The 16980-nt window shown below is 46.5% G+C and overlaps 2 protein-coding genes across 3 annotated transcripts; one reads left to right on the forward strand and one right to left on the reverse strand.

Annotated features, from left to right (window-relative positions):
• Positions 1–76: 76 nt before the first annotated feature.
• Positions 77–8137, reverse strand: VCF1 (VCP nuclear cofactor family member 1). The gene is made up of 3 exons (XM_083727876.1): positions 7901–8137; positions 5098–5194; positions 77–745 (listed from the first exon to the last, which is right to left on the reverse strand). The coding sequence occupies exons 1-3, from the start codon at positions 7945–7947 to the stop codon at positions 503–505; spliced, it is 387 nt and encodes a 128-aa protein (XP_083584002.1). The 5' UTR covers positions 7948–8137; the 3' UTR covers positions 77–502.
• A 1319-nt stretch (positions 8138–9456) lies between these two features.
• Positions 9457–16612, forward strand: MTNAP1 (mitochondrial nucleoid associated protein 1). 2 transcript variants are annotated; one of them, XM_083727613.1, is made up of 4 exons: positions 9457–9840; positions 10004–10121; positions 11835–13274; positions 15494–16612. In XM_083727613.1, the coding sequence occupies exons 3-4, from the start codon at positions 11843–11845 to the stop codon at positions 15634–15636; spliced, it is 1575 nt and encodes a 524-aa protein (XP_083583739.1). In that variant the 5' UTR covers positions 9457–9840; positions 10004–10121; positions 11835–11842; the 3' UTR covers positions 15637–16612. The 2 variants fall into 2 exon arrangements, with proteins under 2 accessions (XP_083583739.1, XP_083583738.1); XM_083727612.1 differs by having other exon boundaries at positions 9457–10121.
• The last annotated feature ends 368 nt before the right edge of the window (positions 16613–16980 follow it).

Genomic DNA, 16980 nt, shown 5'->3' on the forward strand with positions numbered 1-16980 from the left:
TACACTGAGAAACCTTACTAGCAGTATTTTCAAATAACCTTAATGCACATGAACATTCAACCTTAGGAAATATTAATTTACCATAAAAACATATTCACTATTTATTGAAATTAAAAAAAGACTTATAAAACTGAACGCAAATGTTTGAAAGGATTTTACATAAAGCATCAGTTACTAAATGAACAGAGTAAGAAGTCAGACTGGACTTATTATGCACTCCTATTATACAGAAGTGGATTCTCAGACCCATCATAACATGTCAAAAGATATCCACCCTCCATCCCTCCCCCAAAAGAATCCTATAAAAATTGCTCCAAAGCCCCTTTTGCATTGCAATAGTGCAGCAAACCACAAGTAAACAATTGCCTGTTAACCTGTTATTCCAAATACAGACTGAAAAGGCAACAGGCATTTTGTGCAATTTTAACAAACTTTTAAGTTGAAATATCCCCATCACACAGTGCCGTCCCCCTTCACAGAAGGCAGGGAACTGCTAGGCTCATCATGTGGGAGGACGGCCCCTGCTGTGTAAGCTATGGAAGTGCGCCTCCTTCAGGATCTGGTTGATGTGGAAGTAAGGACCTTGGCATAGTGCAGACTGCTCATGGAAAGACTGAGGAGGGGTCACAGGACTTGATCCTGGCATTATGTGGTGTAGGCTGCTTTCCGGCCCACTAGCTCTGTCAGGGCTGCTGATGCTGCTACTGCTGCAACTACTGGTGCTCCCGCTCTCGCTGCTGGAGGACTATGGAACAGAAGATTGACAAGAATAAAAGTCATCTTACTTTTAAGCCATTGTTATTTACACATCTCAAGTAGGTATTTTTTCTGGATAGCGCTCCCTTCTATTAGCTAAGTAACCTGATCATCCTGTTCTCAGTGAACTCCGTAGCTGACAAATTGCATATTCAGCTGTGCTAATAGCCATAAACACATTTAAATAATCTAACATTCCTTTGCGAATTCCCCTATTCACTAAAAAGGGCACAAAAGGCTGCATCTTCACATACCCCAAATATTACCCTATTGCCTGTTCCAAAGATCATTTATAGGCATTTCAATTTTGCTCACTCTGAAATAACCATCTTGCTTGAATTTGTGCATTAACCCATTCTACAGGAAATGCAAAAAACCCACAATGTAGCCTCAAGTCTCCCAAGTAGTGTTCAGATCTTTCCATCACTTTATGCACAAATCAATCTGCATTATGTTTCTTGTATAAACAAGGCTTGCTGTTGGAGGAAGGAAATGCCCATTTCACTACAAGTTAGTCGTGCATAACATGGACAGACACTGAGTCCATACCAGGGTGAGAAATTGGATCTGGCCAACTAGCCAGATCATTTTCTTCCCCCTACCCCAGCAGAGCTACCCACCTGATGTCAGGTGACCTGTTCTTCCTGCTACACTGTCTGAAATTGGCCAATCAGTTGACCATCAGTGCTTGCAAAGCCCTGTGCACAGTGGTGCCCACAGAACTCCTTTTGGCTTAGCTGCATTTTTAGCTGCCCCCAACCTCATATACAGAGGCTTCATGCACTAAATAAGGAAGCCTGGTAGATCAGAGCTTCCCCACTGCTGGTGTATACACACACCTATTATCTTTTCAGCCTACTTCATGCACAAGTTTAGCAAATTCTGGCCTACTGCAGCTCAATAATTCAATTGCCCTATTTATTTCTGCAGTATCATACTTCTATGCTTCCTACACTAGACAACTAATTGCCAATCTCAGTGTTTTTACAGTACCTTTGAAACAAGTACTGAACAGTTGAACCAAGTACTGAATGGTAAACCTGCAACTTACATGAATTTAAATTGTGCACATTCAGCTTTCACATGTGGCAAAAAAAATTTAAAAAGTGGACAGAGTTCTGGGGAAAATGACTTTGGCAATCCTACCTGCCATTGAACCCACTGGGTTTTGACTATACACAATTTTGGCTTTAGGCGCAACCCCCAGAACATAATCCCCGCATAAGTTGCAGGCATACTGTACAGTAGAAAGCAATTGCTAGGCAACTTGTAAGTTCATTTATAGCTGTATACAGTTCTGTATAATACAATGCAAATGATGTGCATGTGCACCTGTATCTAAAAGCAGACCAATGTTTCTACATCATATAGCTCCATGGCCAATTCTACCAAACAAGGCACACACATTTCAAGTGATTGAAGAATTACACACACCCAAACATAAATACACAAAACCTGCTTAATTTAGGCTCTACGGGCCTGGGATCAGAAGGTAAAGTAAAGGTAAAGGTACCCCTGCCTGTACGGGCCAGTCTTGCCAGACTCTGGGGTTGTGCGCCCATCTCACTCAAGAGGCCAGGGGCCAGCGCTGTCCGGAGACACTTCCGGGTCACGTGGCCAGCATGACATCGCTGCTCTGGCGAGCCAGAGCCGCACACGGAAAGACCGTTTACCTTCCCGCTAGTAAGCGGTCCCTATTTATCTACTTGCACCCGGGGGTGCTTTCGAACTGCTAGGTTGGCAGGCGCTGGGACCGAACAACGGGAGCGCACCCCGCTGCAGGGATTCGAACCGCCGACCTTTCGATCGGCAAGCTCTAGGCGCTGAGGCTTTTACCCACAGCGCCACCCGCGTCCTGGATCAGAAGGTAAGTTCCAGCATATTAAACCCTGAGTCATTATGATAACTTGGTATAAGCTTGTCTCATAGTGTTATTTCTGAATAGAAGCCTGAATACAACCACAAGATTTTTTACACTGAATTCAGGAGCATAGCTGAACACAAAAACTAGTGGTGCCGTACAAAAATGAGCAGCATTTGGAAAATGATAACATTACCAACTGCACTTCGAATTACAGATTTCTGAATTGTGTTAATTATATTTAAAATATGAAGTACTAGTTCTGCATATATGTAACTGCCAGCAAGGGGAACCCCTGGTTCCATCGTAAGTTGAATGTTTAAGCTGCTCTACCCTTACTTCAGGATTATCTCATTGAATTCTACTGCCTAGTAGGAAATAGCTAAAGGGTGAAACCAAAGAAGACCACCAAGGACAAAATCAGAAATGTTTGAACAATCTTGGCACTAAATAGACATCATGTTGTTTCTGTTCCTGATGATACACTTGAATGTGATCACATTGTAAGAATCTTTTATAAGTCACTATGAGAGCTTCTTAGAGCTTGAAAGCAGGATGTAAGTATTCTAAATCAATTAATGAATATATACCGTATTTTTCGCCCTATAGGACGCACCGGCCCATAGGACGCACCTAGTTTTCAGGGGGGGAAATCAAGGAAAAAAATATGATTTCCCCCCCGCAGCTCTGGGAGCAGCAGACAGGCTGCACGCAGCCTGCGCGCTACTCCAAGACCTTCTTCCTGCTTTTGTGGGAGGTGGCGGAATTCCCCCACCTCCCGCAAAAGCCCCCAGGAGCCGCGCGTGACTCCTGTGGGCATTTCGACCAGGAGGGAGAAGGGACTGAAACGGCCAGTCAGTCCCTTCTCCCTCCTTGGGGAAAAGCCCCCAAGAGCGGCACGCTCTTAAAAGGCTGCACGGCTCCTACGGGCTTTTCTCCTAGAAAAGCCAGCAGAAGCTACACAGCCGCTTTAAAGAGCGCAGGGCTTTTGCCTGCTTTTGCGGGAGGTGGGGGAATTCCCCCATCTCCCGCAAAAGCCCACAGGAGGGAGAAGGGACGGACTCCGCCAGTCTGTCCCTTCTCCCTCCTTGGGGAAAAGCCCCCAAGAGCTGCGCGCTATTTAAAGGCTGCGCGGCTCTTGCCGGCTTTTCTGCGAGGTGGGGGAATTCCCCCACCTCCCGCAAAAGCCAGCAAAGCCTCGCAGCCCCTTTAAAGAGCGCAGGGCTTTTGCCTGCTTTTGCGGGAGGTGGGGGAATTCCCCCATCTCCCACAAAAGCCCACAGGAGGGAGAAGGGACGGACTCCGCCAGTCCGTCCCTTCTCCCTCCTTGGGGAAAAGCCTGCTTTCTACCACCGCCAGCCTCCAACCTGGGTTGGAGACTAGCAGGAAGGCTTCGCGCCCCTTCCCACTGCCCCCCATCCTCTGGGGCTGGCGATGGGGGAAGCGCTGCTTTCCCCACCGCCAGCCTCCAAGCCGGGTTGGAGAGTAGCAGGAAGGCTTCGCGCCCCTTCCCACTGCCCCCCATCCTCTGGGGCTGGCGATGGGGGAAGCGCTGCTTTCCCCACCGCCAGCCTCCAAGCCGGGTTGAAGAGTAGCAGGAAGGCTTCGCGCGCCTTCCCACTGCCCCCCATCCTCTGGGGCTGGCGATGGGGGAAGCGCTGCTTTCCCCACCGCCAGCCTCCAAGCCGGGTTGGAGAGTAGCAGGAAGGCTTTGCGCGCCTTCCCACTGCCCCCCATCCTCTGGGGCTGGCGATGTGGGAAGCGCTGCTTTCCCCACCGCCAGCCTCCAAGCCGGGTTGGAGAGTAGCAGGAAGGCTTCTCGCACCTTCCCACTGCCCCCCATCCTCTGGGGCTGGCGATGGGGGAAGCGCTGCTTTCCCCACCGCCAGCCTCCAAGCCGGGTTGGAGAGTAGCAGGAAGGCTTCGCGCCCCTTCCCACTGCCCCCCATCCTCTGGGGCTGGCGATGGGGGAAGCGCTGCTTTCCCCACCGCCAGCCTCCAAGCCGGGTTGGAGAGTAGCAGGAAGGCTTCGCGCGCCTTCCCACTGCCCCCCATCCTCTGGGGCTGGCATGGGGGAAGCGCTGCTTTCCCCCACCGCCAGCTTCAAAGAGCAGACTCTCCTGGCTTCAGCAGAAGCAACGCGAAGCCTCTGGAGCGCAGGCTTCGGAGGCTTCGCGTTGCTATCGCTGAAGCCAAGGAGCCTGCATTCGCCCCATAAGACGCACACACATTTCCCCTTCATTTTTGGAGCTGGAAAAGTGCGTCTTATAGGGCGAAAAATACGGTAGCTCACATCTCTTATTTAAACACTCATGGTTTCTGAACCAACTTCAAAGGCAGGATCAAGGTCTTCCTCACAGTAACCAAATCGGAACTGATCATCTGGACATATATCTATTGCTTAAACACTCCCCATCAGTTGATTAGACACACATTCCCAAAGCAATACCAGCTCAGCAATGAAGTGGAGCACATCTTACCTCTGTATCCCAGGAGTCATGAAAAACAGCATTTTGGCTACTGCGTTTTGTTTGTGGGATGTGGACATCCTCCTCTATGCCATTTCGTCTCCTCTTCCTGAAACAAACAATGCAAGAACATCAGCGATTAAGTTTCATTCCTTGTACCTAGCACACTTTCATAAAAAAAAATGTTACAGCTCCTGCACTAATTACCAACAACTAGTTTAACTGCTTTGCAGTGTTTACATTTTTCTTCAGCTGCCCATTTGAGTAAGGAGTCAGACATTAAACCCAGAAGAGATCAGTATCAAAGGATGTAGTTCAACCTGAATTAACTGAAGAATGTTTTTTCACCACTCACCTTACTACTCTGTGAAACCTTGGAAGGAAATACCTTTAACAATTAATCACCTCTTGAAATTACCATCCTGGTCCTTCCCAGACTGAGGATTTCAGTACACTGGATGCTCGGGTTGTGAACGTGATCCGTGCAGGAGGCACGTTCGGAACCTACAGTGTTCGCAACCTGCAGTGCCGTGTCCGTGCGCATGGGTCGTGATTTGGCGCTTCTGCGCATAGTGCCAAAACCCGGAAGTAACTCATTCCAGTACTTCCGGGGGTCTGTGTGGTGTGCAACCTGAAAACACACAACCTGAAGCATCTGTAACCCGAGGTATGACTGTACAATATTCAAGATTTCTCCAAGCAACAGCCATTTCTAAAAATTAGCCATGGAGTATTCTGAATGACATCCGGCTATATTAAAAAACGGTTATGTTCTTCAGGTTTATGGCCTTCAACTAGACATCAGTATCTCTCTCTCTCTATATATATATATACACATATATATATGTCAGCAGTTAAAATCAAGTCAGGTTGTAGGAAACATTGTAATAAGACTAAAAGGAAGCATTTTCATTCATTCATTCATGGGTATGTTCACTTTGCCTGAAGGGCTTGACTTAATCGTCAACAAAAGCCCTGTTTTGTCCATTTTGTGGAATCCAGAGTACAGTGACATTTTGGGCCAAAACTGTAGCTTTATGCTCTTTGACGAAATGCAAAGCAAATGGTTCAAAAGTCAACGTGGGTACCTTGATGGGTAGAAATGTCCAAGGATCATTAAACATACATTCCATCTGGCTAGACATTCAGTTTTGGATATTATTTATCCATGCTCTTATGGCATTATCCCATGAGATTAGGTTATAGCATTACATGGTACCACTTTGCTAAATAGAGGGAAAGCATATTAACAATTTACAAACCTTTACCTATTATTGACACTATCACAAAACTAATCTATTGATTAGACTCAAGTCCTCATTCTTTTTATCCCACTGAATTTTCTAACCACACACCAGTGATGACACAAGACCTCAGGCAGCTGTTTTTCCTAACTGCTAATAGCATCTATGCAGGATGGCAAGGCACAAAAATACATGGCAGTTGGAAATAGACTTCTGCATTTTTTATGAGAAGCCTAACACTCTATATAACAGAACTGTGCTGACAACTGTGTAGGGTATACAGTTACAGAATTCAAACCCTAACTAACCCTGGAACATAAAGTTTGAGTAGCAAAGTGGCTAAACACAATCAGGATTGCATTGCACAAGTGTAAATCATGTGCCCTGTTTAAATCTCACCTCAGCCATGAACTTACTTAGGTGGCCTTTGGCTAACACTAGCCTTTTAATCTCAGCCCCTCATTTGCAATACAGGGCTAATACAAAACCTGCTTTACATGGTCGGAAAAGCATACAACTAGTCTCAAGGAAATGCAGATTCAAAACCCCCCACTCAGCTCACTGGGCCACTTGTGCCAGTTGTGTTTCTCTCAGCCTTAACCCACCTCGCAAGGTAGTTGCAAATGTAAAAAGAGGGTTGGGGCAGGAAAACGACATATCCCATCCTAAACAAGACTGAGGAACATAGCAGCCAATTCCTAGGGGCTGAGGTCCCTTTGACCCCCCAAAAAAATATTTGAGAGGGGACCAACCCCCCCAAGTTTATGGGTACAGTATTTCCATTTAAATAGTGTGCATATGCCACATCTTGTGATCAGTTATGTGGGGCGGGGCTTACCTCTCTTCCCCAATATTTTATCCACGTTTGGCACCCCTGCTGATGAAGGGTGGGCTATAAACGTTGGAGCCATTCTAACGCACGGAATCTATGCTGCGACCCTTCCAAAAAGAATTCGGAAGCGACTAATACCCCCCTCCTTCCCATACTGACATATTTTTGAGTAAAGGTGATCAGGATTGCAGGGTCAGCAACCTAAATTTCGGCGGCGGGGGGAGGGGGCGCGTGTACATGTAAGGGGAAATCGTGTACGCGTAGGGGTGGGGTAGGATAAAGATGCCCATTTGTTTATTTTCTTTTGCCCTGTCAAAAAGCTTCGCTTAAAATGGCCACTGCCGGGCCTGCTTCGCGTCGAGACCGAAGGCGGCTCTCCTTCAAGTGACCCAGAACCCCCTTCCTTCGCAGAGGGGCGCTTTCGAGACCAACCATGATCACAATTAACGTTGCCAGGTGGTTTCTTGGGTCCTCCCATCCCCCACCCCGCCGCCAAAGTCGCCCTTCCCGTAGTCGCCGTCCATCAATTCCCCGACGGGAAGCCTCCCCCCGCCTATGCGCCTAAGCCAAGGGAGCCTCCCCTCCCTCAGCTGCAGACGCCGCCGCCCCTCCCCCACCCTGCCGTTCGAAGTTTCCCCCCTCCGGCCACCGTACGTTCTTGTCCCCCCCCCTTAAGCCGAGGGCCTCCCCCCACCCCCACCGCCGCCCATTTCTTTCTCTCTCCCGCGGCCTCCCTCACCTCTGCCGAGCTCCCCGCTCGCTTGGCAGCGCCCCCCGGCAGCTCATGGCCGGGCCGAGCCGCTTCTCGCAGAGCCGAAAGCCGAAAAGGCCAGCAGGCCCCGCTGTGACGCTCCCAAACAATCTCTCCTCAGCAGCTCCCTCCCTCAGCTCTCCGCCCTCCGCCTCCTTCTTCTTCTCCTCCTCCACCACAAGCCGCCGCTTCCGGTGTGCACGCCTCCCGCGCAAGCGCACTGGCAGCACAGGGAGAGCGCTCCCTTACCCCCACCCTCCCCAGCCTCCGAGACTCCTCAGCCCCGTAACCGGATTGGCTGGCGACGCCGAGGCCGTCCCCGCATGCGCCTAGTGTGATTGCACAGTATGCGGCGGGCGCATGCGCTTTCACAAAACTCTTTTCTTTCGCCCTGCGCATGTGCGGAGGTCAAGCGTTTCAGTTCCGTCAGAGGGATACGTCGCAGTAATAAATAGCCTTCCTCATAATCGTAGAGCTCAGCGTTGTACTTGCCCGCTCAGGTGTAAATGCCCCTGAGCTCAGTGGATCCTGCTTCTAAGGGGAAATGGCGTAGGATTTGACCGCGGGGCTTCAATCCAGTGCCCGCTTACCTGGGAGTAAGGACCCACTGAGCAAAATGGAATTTACCTCTGAGTAGACATGTATGGGATTCCACTGCAGATGCGTGTGGAATAAGACCGAGGAGGCAGGAAACACGGGATCGAGCCACGGCAGTGTTTTAAAGCCACAAAATACAATTCAGCAACATTTCCTATACACACACACACACACACACACACACACACACATATATATATATATACATACATACACACACACATACATACGCACATATACACCTTTTTTACTTGGGCCAACATGTCTGCTTTTGATGGAGCTTTGGGCTAGGAAACAATTTAACTTCGCCTCACTCCCATGGTATTTCTGTGCGGATTCTCATTTTGCTGTAGTTTCAGCTACACCCATTCACAGGTTATGTTAACAAACGAAGTCCGTTTGAAATACGGTACATGTCACAGACTGGTCAGTGCTTCCCAAACTCGGGGGGTCTCCAGCTGTTTTTGGACTACAATTCCCATCGCCTCCCCCCATCGTTCATCCTATTAGCTAGGGATGATGGGAGTTGTAGTCCAAAAAAACCCCAAACAGCTGGAGAGCCTTGTTCCTGAAATTTGGATAGTGGCTGTGCCAGGTTTGCCGCGGAGATTTTCGACGTCGTGTTTTGCTAATAAAGACTTGAGTAGGTGACACTTAATTAGAGTTTGTGTATGTCACTCTCAGCCTGAACCTCCATTTGAAACGTGATCGAGCGGAGATGGGTTATAAACTCCACCAAAGGCTGCAAGGTGGAGATGTTAACAACAGGCTACATTACATCCTAGGGTCTTACAAATGCACTCTACCCCGCTGCAATGTGGGGTAATAATAATAATAATAATAATAATAATAATAATAATAATAATAATAATAATATATTATTTATACCCCGTCCATCTGGCTGGGCTTCCCCAGCCACTCTGGGCGGCTTCCCAAAAAATATTACGCCAGACTACATTGCATTGTTGTCATGAACCACAGTCAGTGTGTGGCTTTATAACGCCGTATTTACTTTAAAATACCACTTTCTGGGAATGTGCCGATCATGAGATTGTGCGATCATATACATCACAAACAGCGCCCCCATGCAGAAGCAAAAGCAAATCCCCATTAAGTATGAGTTTATTTGGCAACTTTCATGATTACTTGCTATGTTTGGTACAAATATGCACCTATGGAATATATTTTACGTCACTCATTCTATTCCAAGCTTATTATCGTTTTCTTATTTCGTGTTTTTATTCTTTTAGCTTGAATTTTGGTTTGGCTGGAAATAGAAAAATACACATTTATAGTCTGCTGCAAAATAAAGCTCCTGATATCAAACTAAGGTAAAGAAAATCCGGTTTTGCATAAGCATTTCCCTTGCCATTTTAAGAAGCACTTTGCTGCCTTGCGATCTCTTATCATGGCATGATGCGACTCATGTGACTAATGGCCAGGCCAATGCGCAGCTGTTTCAACAAGAGCAGCTTTATTTAACCCCACTTTCAGTTTCAATGGTTTCTATGGAAAGTCTGCTAGCAGCATCTGGGAAGAGCGATGCCGAGAACATTTGACACAGCTCATCACCGGTTTGTGGAGCTGCAGGATTAGACCTTCATTGATCGAGGTACGGGGGGGGGGTGGAGTTTACACAAGCCCTGATGTAGTGAGATCTGATTTAAACAGATTTAAACTAAGCAGTTCTGTCTCTGATCTCGGCTATAAGGCAACCTGGGAATTAAGAAGCTAAACTTGCTTTCCTTTTCGCCACTGGCAAATGAATGAAAGCGTCGCAAACTTTCGTTTCGTGATTGCGAGGCGTGGGGTGTTTTCTTTCTGCTTTGCACGTTGAAAGAACAGCTCCTTCTTGCTAGAAGCTTAAAATTCCCATCATTTAAGTCTAGGAATAATACTTTTATATGAAAGGAGACAATGACGGTATTGAACAAAGGAAGCTTCCCTTCCACTACATCTTCCTACCAGCAAAGGCTTGATTTTTCTATGTTTTACAGTTAGATAATCAACTCATTCCAATCCATTAATTTAAATGGAACTACAACTCTCTGTTCATGAAAACAACATCCCTGTTTCAGCTCTATTGTACCGATTGATTAAACCCTGGCTTTATTCACTGGCGGGACGCAGGTGGCGCTGTGGGTTAAACCACAGAGCCTAAGACTTGCCGATCAGAAGATCTGCAGTTCGAATCCCTGCGAGAGGGGGGAGGGGGCTCCCATAGCTTGGTCCCTGCTCCTGCCAACCTAGCAGTTCGAAAGCACGTCAAAGTGCAAGTAGATAAATAGGTACCGCTCTGGTGGGAAGGTAAACGGCATTTCCGTGTGCTGCTCTGGTTCTCCAGAAGTGGCTTAGTCACGCTGGCCACATGACCCGGAAGCTGTACGCCGGCTCCCTCGGCCAATAAAGCGAGATGAGTGCTGCAACCCCAGAGTCGGTCACGACTGGACCTAATGGTCAGGGGTCCCTTTACCTTTATCTATTCACTGGTGGAGGAAGAGGTGTGGGGGGCGAGCGCACTGCCCCTGGCAGTGCGATCCTGGCGGGATGCCATCGTGGCTGGCCCCCTGCCTGCGCTGGGTGCCACGGGCAGCACGCCACGCCCCTATGGGCGGCGCATCGTGCCTCCGGGACACACGCCAGCCCCGCCCCTGCCTGCTCTCCGTAGCCCGGACCCCCCACTGGCTTTGCTAAACTGTAGTTGGACTGCATGTGCCTTTTCACTCGTACAGTAGAACCTTTGCTTACGTTACCCTCGGGTAACGTAAACTTCGGGTTGCAAAAGCGGCAAACCCGAAAGTGTTTCTCCGCATGCGCGTGAGCACTACCGTGCCTCGGGATCTGACCGGAGCTCCGGAACGGATCCCATCCGCAACCACTGTACCACGGTAATAGGAAGAATTGTGTTCCTTGGAGTATTTTTTATGGAAGAAATGTATCTTAAAACTATAAACATGACTCTTTAAGAAATCACAACTAATAAGTCAAAACTAATTTTATTTCCATGTACAATGGAAATAATAATAATAATTACAACTCACAATTTTTCCAGATCAGGACTCAAGGTGACTTACAGATAAAATAGAAAAACCAAAAACATAGTCATTAAAAAGTATTTAAACCCTTATCGAATTAAAACAATATAAGAAGATCTATTAAAAATACAGAAATGAAACTGGTAGCAGACGGGACACACAAAATACAGGCATCACTTTACTATGCACCTGGTATAAGTTTCATTAGAATTGTTCCTACACTCACTCCTTTCCTCATGAAGGGATGTAGGAAAGTTTACCAATCCATGCTGTCTTATTTTTCTCTGCAGGCAGAAAAATGTCAGGTATCACTTCAGGAGTAGAAACTTGCCCCTTCTGCAAAAAGCCATTTAAACGGCTCAAGTCTCACCTGCCTCACTGTAAGATGGCGGGAGATACAGACTTAAGGAATGTTTTGCCTCCCAGCAAGAAAGCTGGGAATAAGAAAGAGCAGATCAAAAGTACAGAAACTACCTCCAAAAAAGAAAATAAGAAAAACAGAGCAAAAGCAACAACACATTCCTTGCAACCACCGGAAATACCTGGATCAGCAAGATGCAGCCATCAGCATTCAGTTGAGGATGCACAAAAGCAAATCAAGTGCGCTGCTGAAAAAGCACACAAAACTGAAGGCACAAATCAAGGAGCCTCAGAAGATGTCCGAACACAATCAGCTGAAAAGGTGTTTTCAGCAACGAAGCTTGCAAAAAAGTCACCCACAGAACAGAAAAACAGAAGTAAACCTACCCCTAACGAGGCGGAATCTGCATCCAGTCTCACTTTAAAGCAACTGAATCAGAATGGAAAATCAACTTCAGAATCTCCTAGTGGAGCTAGCCAGACAACTAATCCTTCTATGAAGCAAAGGCAAAGGAAAGAAGCATCTGCAAAGCCAGATTCTTTCACTGATAATTTACAACCTATTCCTCAGAGATTTATTGATACTGTAGAACTCGTGATAGAAAACCATCGTGTGAGGATATTGAGGAACAAGTGTGAGTCATCTGTTCAGAATATCCCTTTAAATAAAGGTGTTGTGGGCAACCAGAAGGCAGGGTGCTGGCCTGCGAAACCACCATCTGGAGATGCAGAGATTGCCTTGGCTGATGTGCAGCAAAGTATTACAGAACCTGTGGGTGGAAAGAGCGCTTCAGGTCTTGAACTTTCAGGGAATATTGGGAGCGGAGAGACAAAAAAGAATGTGACTACAATTAAAGCACACACTTCCGATGGCCGTTTTATAGACAACTGCAGACAAGTCTCCAACACTCCTGTTCAGCTGACTGCAGGAATAAAAAGCACGATTGAAGAAAATCCTGTATGTTTCAAAGGGGAGGGCTATTGGAAAGAATCTCCAGTTTACATCAGTTTCAACTCAAAGATCTACCCCTCATTAACAGAAGCCCTCAGAGAAAGATATAATGAAACCTCTAACTACTACTTAACTAGTCTGGGAAAAGAGATTGCTTTGCGTTCTATTGTGACTATAGGAGACAAAGGCACAGGGATATATGTGAATCAATCATCACTCCAAACGTTAGAAATGCCTACTGCCTATTGGCCCACACCCCCTGATAGAAGCGTACGCCCAAGTCCTTTGGGACTGGAGTGGTTTCCAGAACTGTATCCTAATTATCGTGGGCTAGGTTTATTTTCAAAGAGGCCATCTCAGTGGGCTAAAATCATCCCGGAAGCTAAAGTACTCAGTCTCCCTTGGCAAGGCCAGCAAGGTAAAAGGGGAAGTTTTTCACTATTGATTTCTAAGAGAGAACAGTTCACGCTGCTACCCAGTGGGCTGGTTTGTTGAAGTGGTGATTGTGTCACTGTCTGCAGGCTACTCTCAGGCTGTATACACTACAGTGGTACCTCAGGTTACAGATGCTTCAGGTTACAGACGCTTCAGGTTACAGACTCCGCTAACTCAGAAATAGTACCTCGGGTTAAGAATGAGAACAGAAATTGCACAGCAGTAGTGTGGTGGCAGCAGAAAGCCCCATTAGCTAAAGTGGTGCTTCAGGTTAAGAACAGTTTCAGGTTAAGAACGGACCTCCAGAACAAATTAAGTTCTTAACCCGAGGTACCACTGTACAGAAGTACCCTATATCAGTTTCATACAGGTTTAACAGTTACACCTTCCCTGAAGAATACCTGGGAGCTGTGGTTTCCTGAGGCTTCTTCTGAGAATGTTAGATGTTCCTACACCCTTTCAGAGAGCTATGGCTTCTGGGACCCCCTGCAGAAAGGAAATGGCTATTAAGCCAATTTTTATATAATGTAGAAAGTTGTGTCTTGCAAGCTGTAGTTTTGCCCTCACACATGTCCTCCAGTTAATTTATAGCCGGATGCCTGAGGGTGCCGGCATAGTCTCAGGTTGCTTTGGATATGTGGTCATGCTGGCTTTTTTTATTCCAAAGGTTCTAAAAATCATTTCAGATGTTTAGAAAAGGTGGTGGTAGTTTGGGATAGGCTGCGGGGAGCTGTGTGAACAACATAACCTTAGTATTGGGAATGTATCTTGGTTCCCTGGTGCAAGAAACCTACAACGAAGAGCTAAAAATTTATTCCAGGGAATCAACTTCTGTCTATTATTTCAATGGGTGTTTTTTTGTTTCGGTTTCAGAAGTGTATATAATAGGGAAGTAATTCCTCAAGTAATCTATAGGTAGGGTAACACTATAGAATAACATGGCTACACTTCTAGATATTGTTACCAGTGTTATTTTCTAGAAAAAGAGGTACCGGAACTCACCACGAACTCCTCCCTTGTTCTCTTATAATGGCAATGGCGCCCATGTGAGAAGTTCCAGCTGAAAATAAGCTCTGAATGTTACTATAGATTGAGTACACATTCAAGTTCAGGCTCTATAGGCTAAGCTGGGAACCAGAACACCTTAGATTTTACCATGAAGCTGGTTTGCATAAATCCATCCTTCTCCAGGGAACACGGACACGGGTGGCGCTGTGGGTTAAACCACAGAGCCTAGGACTTGCCGATCAGAAGGTTGGCGGTTCAAATCCCCGCGATGGGGTGAGCTCCCATTGCTCGGTCCCTGCTCCTGCCAACCTAGCAGTTCAAAAGCATGTCAAAGTGCAAGTAGATAAATAGGTACCGCTCCGGTGGGAAGGTAAACGGTGTTTCCGTGCGCTGCTCTGGTTCGCCAGAAGCGGTTTAGTCATGCTGGCCACATGACGCAGAAGCTGTACGCCGGCTCCCTCGGCCAGTAAAGCAAGATGAATGCCGCAACCCCAGAGTCTTCCATAGGCAGCCTGGAGCCCTTTCTACTGCCTTTAGGTCTACTTGTGAAGAAGCACCCATGCTTGCAGCTTGCTTGTGAGTCAGCCAATTGATTTGCTGTGGTACAAAGGGGCAAGGAAGAGATTTCAGCCTGCTGTTTTGGAACTAGAGCTCTTTCCAGATTCCACGTCTAACATTTCTCACAATGTCTGCTTGGGCCATCATGCAGAACATCACAGGGAAGCAAGTTACTCTGAATACACTGACCTACAAACCTCACTGGTCAGTGATTCAACCAGTATGAGCTTTACTGGCTAGTCTAAATACTTAATCTGGGGATGGGACCCTGATGGAAACTTGCAAAGAGAGGAGTTTATTATTGCCGGGGAGGCAGGGGAAAGGATCTAGCTGTTTTCCTTCCTAGTTCCACTGGCAGAAAGGCGTCTGATGGGTGTAAAATTCCAAGATTTGCCTGCTTGGCTAGCCACCCGTGACTTGTCTCTGCAGGGGATGCTTGGAGCAACGCAGAGGTGCGAGAGCAAATCATGCACTGTGTCTTTCTGTGCTGCTTTGGAATAGTCAGTTGGCTGGCAGGGGAGTTGAGGATGGCTGCACAGCCCTTGTTATTATGCATGAAAAAGGAAAGGCTTGATCTGTACCCTTAAAACTACTGACAAGAACAATCAAACTGCTCCTGTCTTTCTTCCTAAACAGCCTGGAATGGATACTACAACAGATGCATCAACGTGAAAAAGAACGGAGTGGCTGGTATCTCCATCCTGCTTCTGGGCTGTGTCCTCAGCTATGCTTGGAGCTATCCACACATTAGTAAGGCCTTTTATCTGCATTTATCGTAGACAAGGTCACTGTTGCTTGATTTCTTGATCTTTGGTATGTGGGGTTCCTGCTGTTCAAGAAAGCAACCATGTAAACTCATATACAATGCCTTTGGATTAAAGACTTGATAACTTTTTTTTCCACTATGCTTAAGCGACTGAAGGTTCAAAAACTTTTCCAAGAATGCCCTTTAATCAGAAAGTAGCTATACCCCTAATCAGTAACTACTTGTACAAGAAGACTACTTTGAGGAGTGGATGGAGGGTGGTAGACCAGGGGTGCTCTCCATCCCTGAGTTGGCAACTGATGTTTAGTCTCTGCTCTTTGCACCCAATAGAAAGGGAAAGTTCTTACAAGACGTCTGTGGAGCATAGCTGAGAAATATGTTGCTGCTGTTTTACGAAAGGCTCTCTCACTGCACAATCGTATAGAAGCTTATTTGAAAATAAGTCCTGTTGTTTTCAATTATACATATTGATGAAATGGCAGCAGAAGTATAAACCTCCATGTTTTTATAGTTTTAATTTTGGGGTTTTGTTCTCTCCCAACGATAGAACAGAAATACCGCTGACAGAAATACTGCTGGCGAGGATGCGAGAGGATGTGGTGGAAGGAGTTGGCATGCAAAAAGTTTGGACCCTGTTCCACAGGTTTGTTCCGGGAGGAAAAAAACAAGCTGAAAATTTATGCAGAAGACGCTAGAAGTACTTTTGTCTTTGTTACTTAGGAGCAACATCTACATAAGGGCTTCCATCTGGAGGGCCTTGAGAGATAGTCATCAGTCTTGGCCTAGAGCAGCCTTCCTCAGTGTGGTGTCCTCCAGAAGTTAAGTAGCTCCTGTCAGACATGAAGGAAGCTGTGATCCAAAAACATCTGGAGAGCTGCAGATTCCCCATCCCTGTTCTAGACAGACTAGCAACAACTGCAATGTCTTGTGATAGTTGACAAGAGTATGAACTCAGAGTTGTTGACTACTATTAAACAAGCAAATAACTATTTATCTTCTACTTTTCTGAATATATGAAGTCTGCTCAGGTTGCATAAAAGAAGATGGTATTAGTCTCATGTGGGAATCTGAGTGGAATTAAAATGCAGCTGTTTTTCTTTAGGGATGATTGGACCTTTCATACCCCATTTTTTGAGAAGAACTGTGGATCTGGTTAGCCAAGCCCAGTTTTAATATGCTTTTATCCTGGGTATTAAAATGTATTTTGCATACACACAGCCTTTGGTACTGTGGCAGGTGAATGCATTCTTTATTTTAGGTTGTTATTAGACACAGACTCATGACATTGCTAATGATGAGACGTATTTCCTGTGCCTGCACACTTGAGCTGTCTTCACGGGAGTTTAAAAAAATATAT

The sequence above is a fragment of the Podarcis gaigeae genome (assembly GCF_964106915.1).
Source record: "Podarcis gaigeae genome assembly, chromosome: 2".
In the NCBI taxonomy this organism is placed as follows: Eukaryota; Metazoa; Chordata; class Lepidosauria; order Squamata; family Lacertidae; genus Podarcis; species Podarcis gaigeae.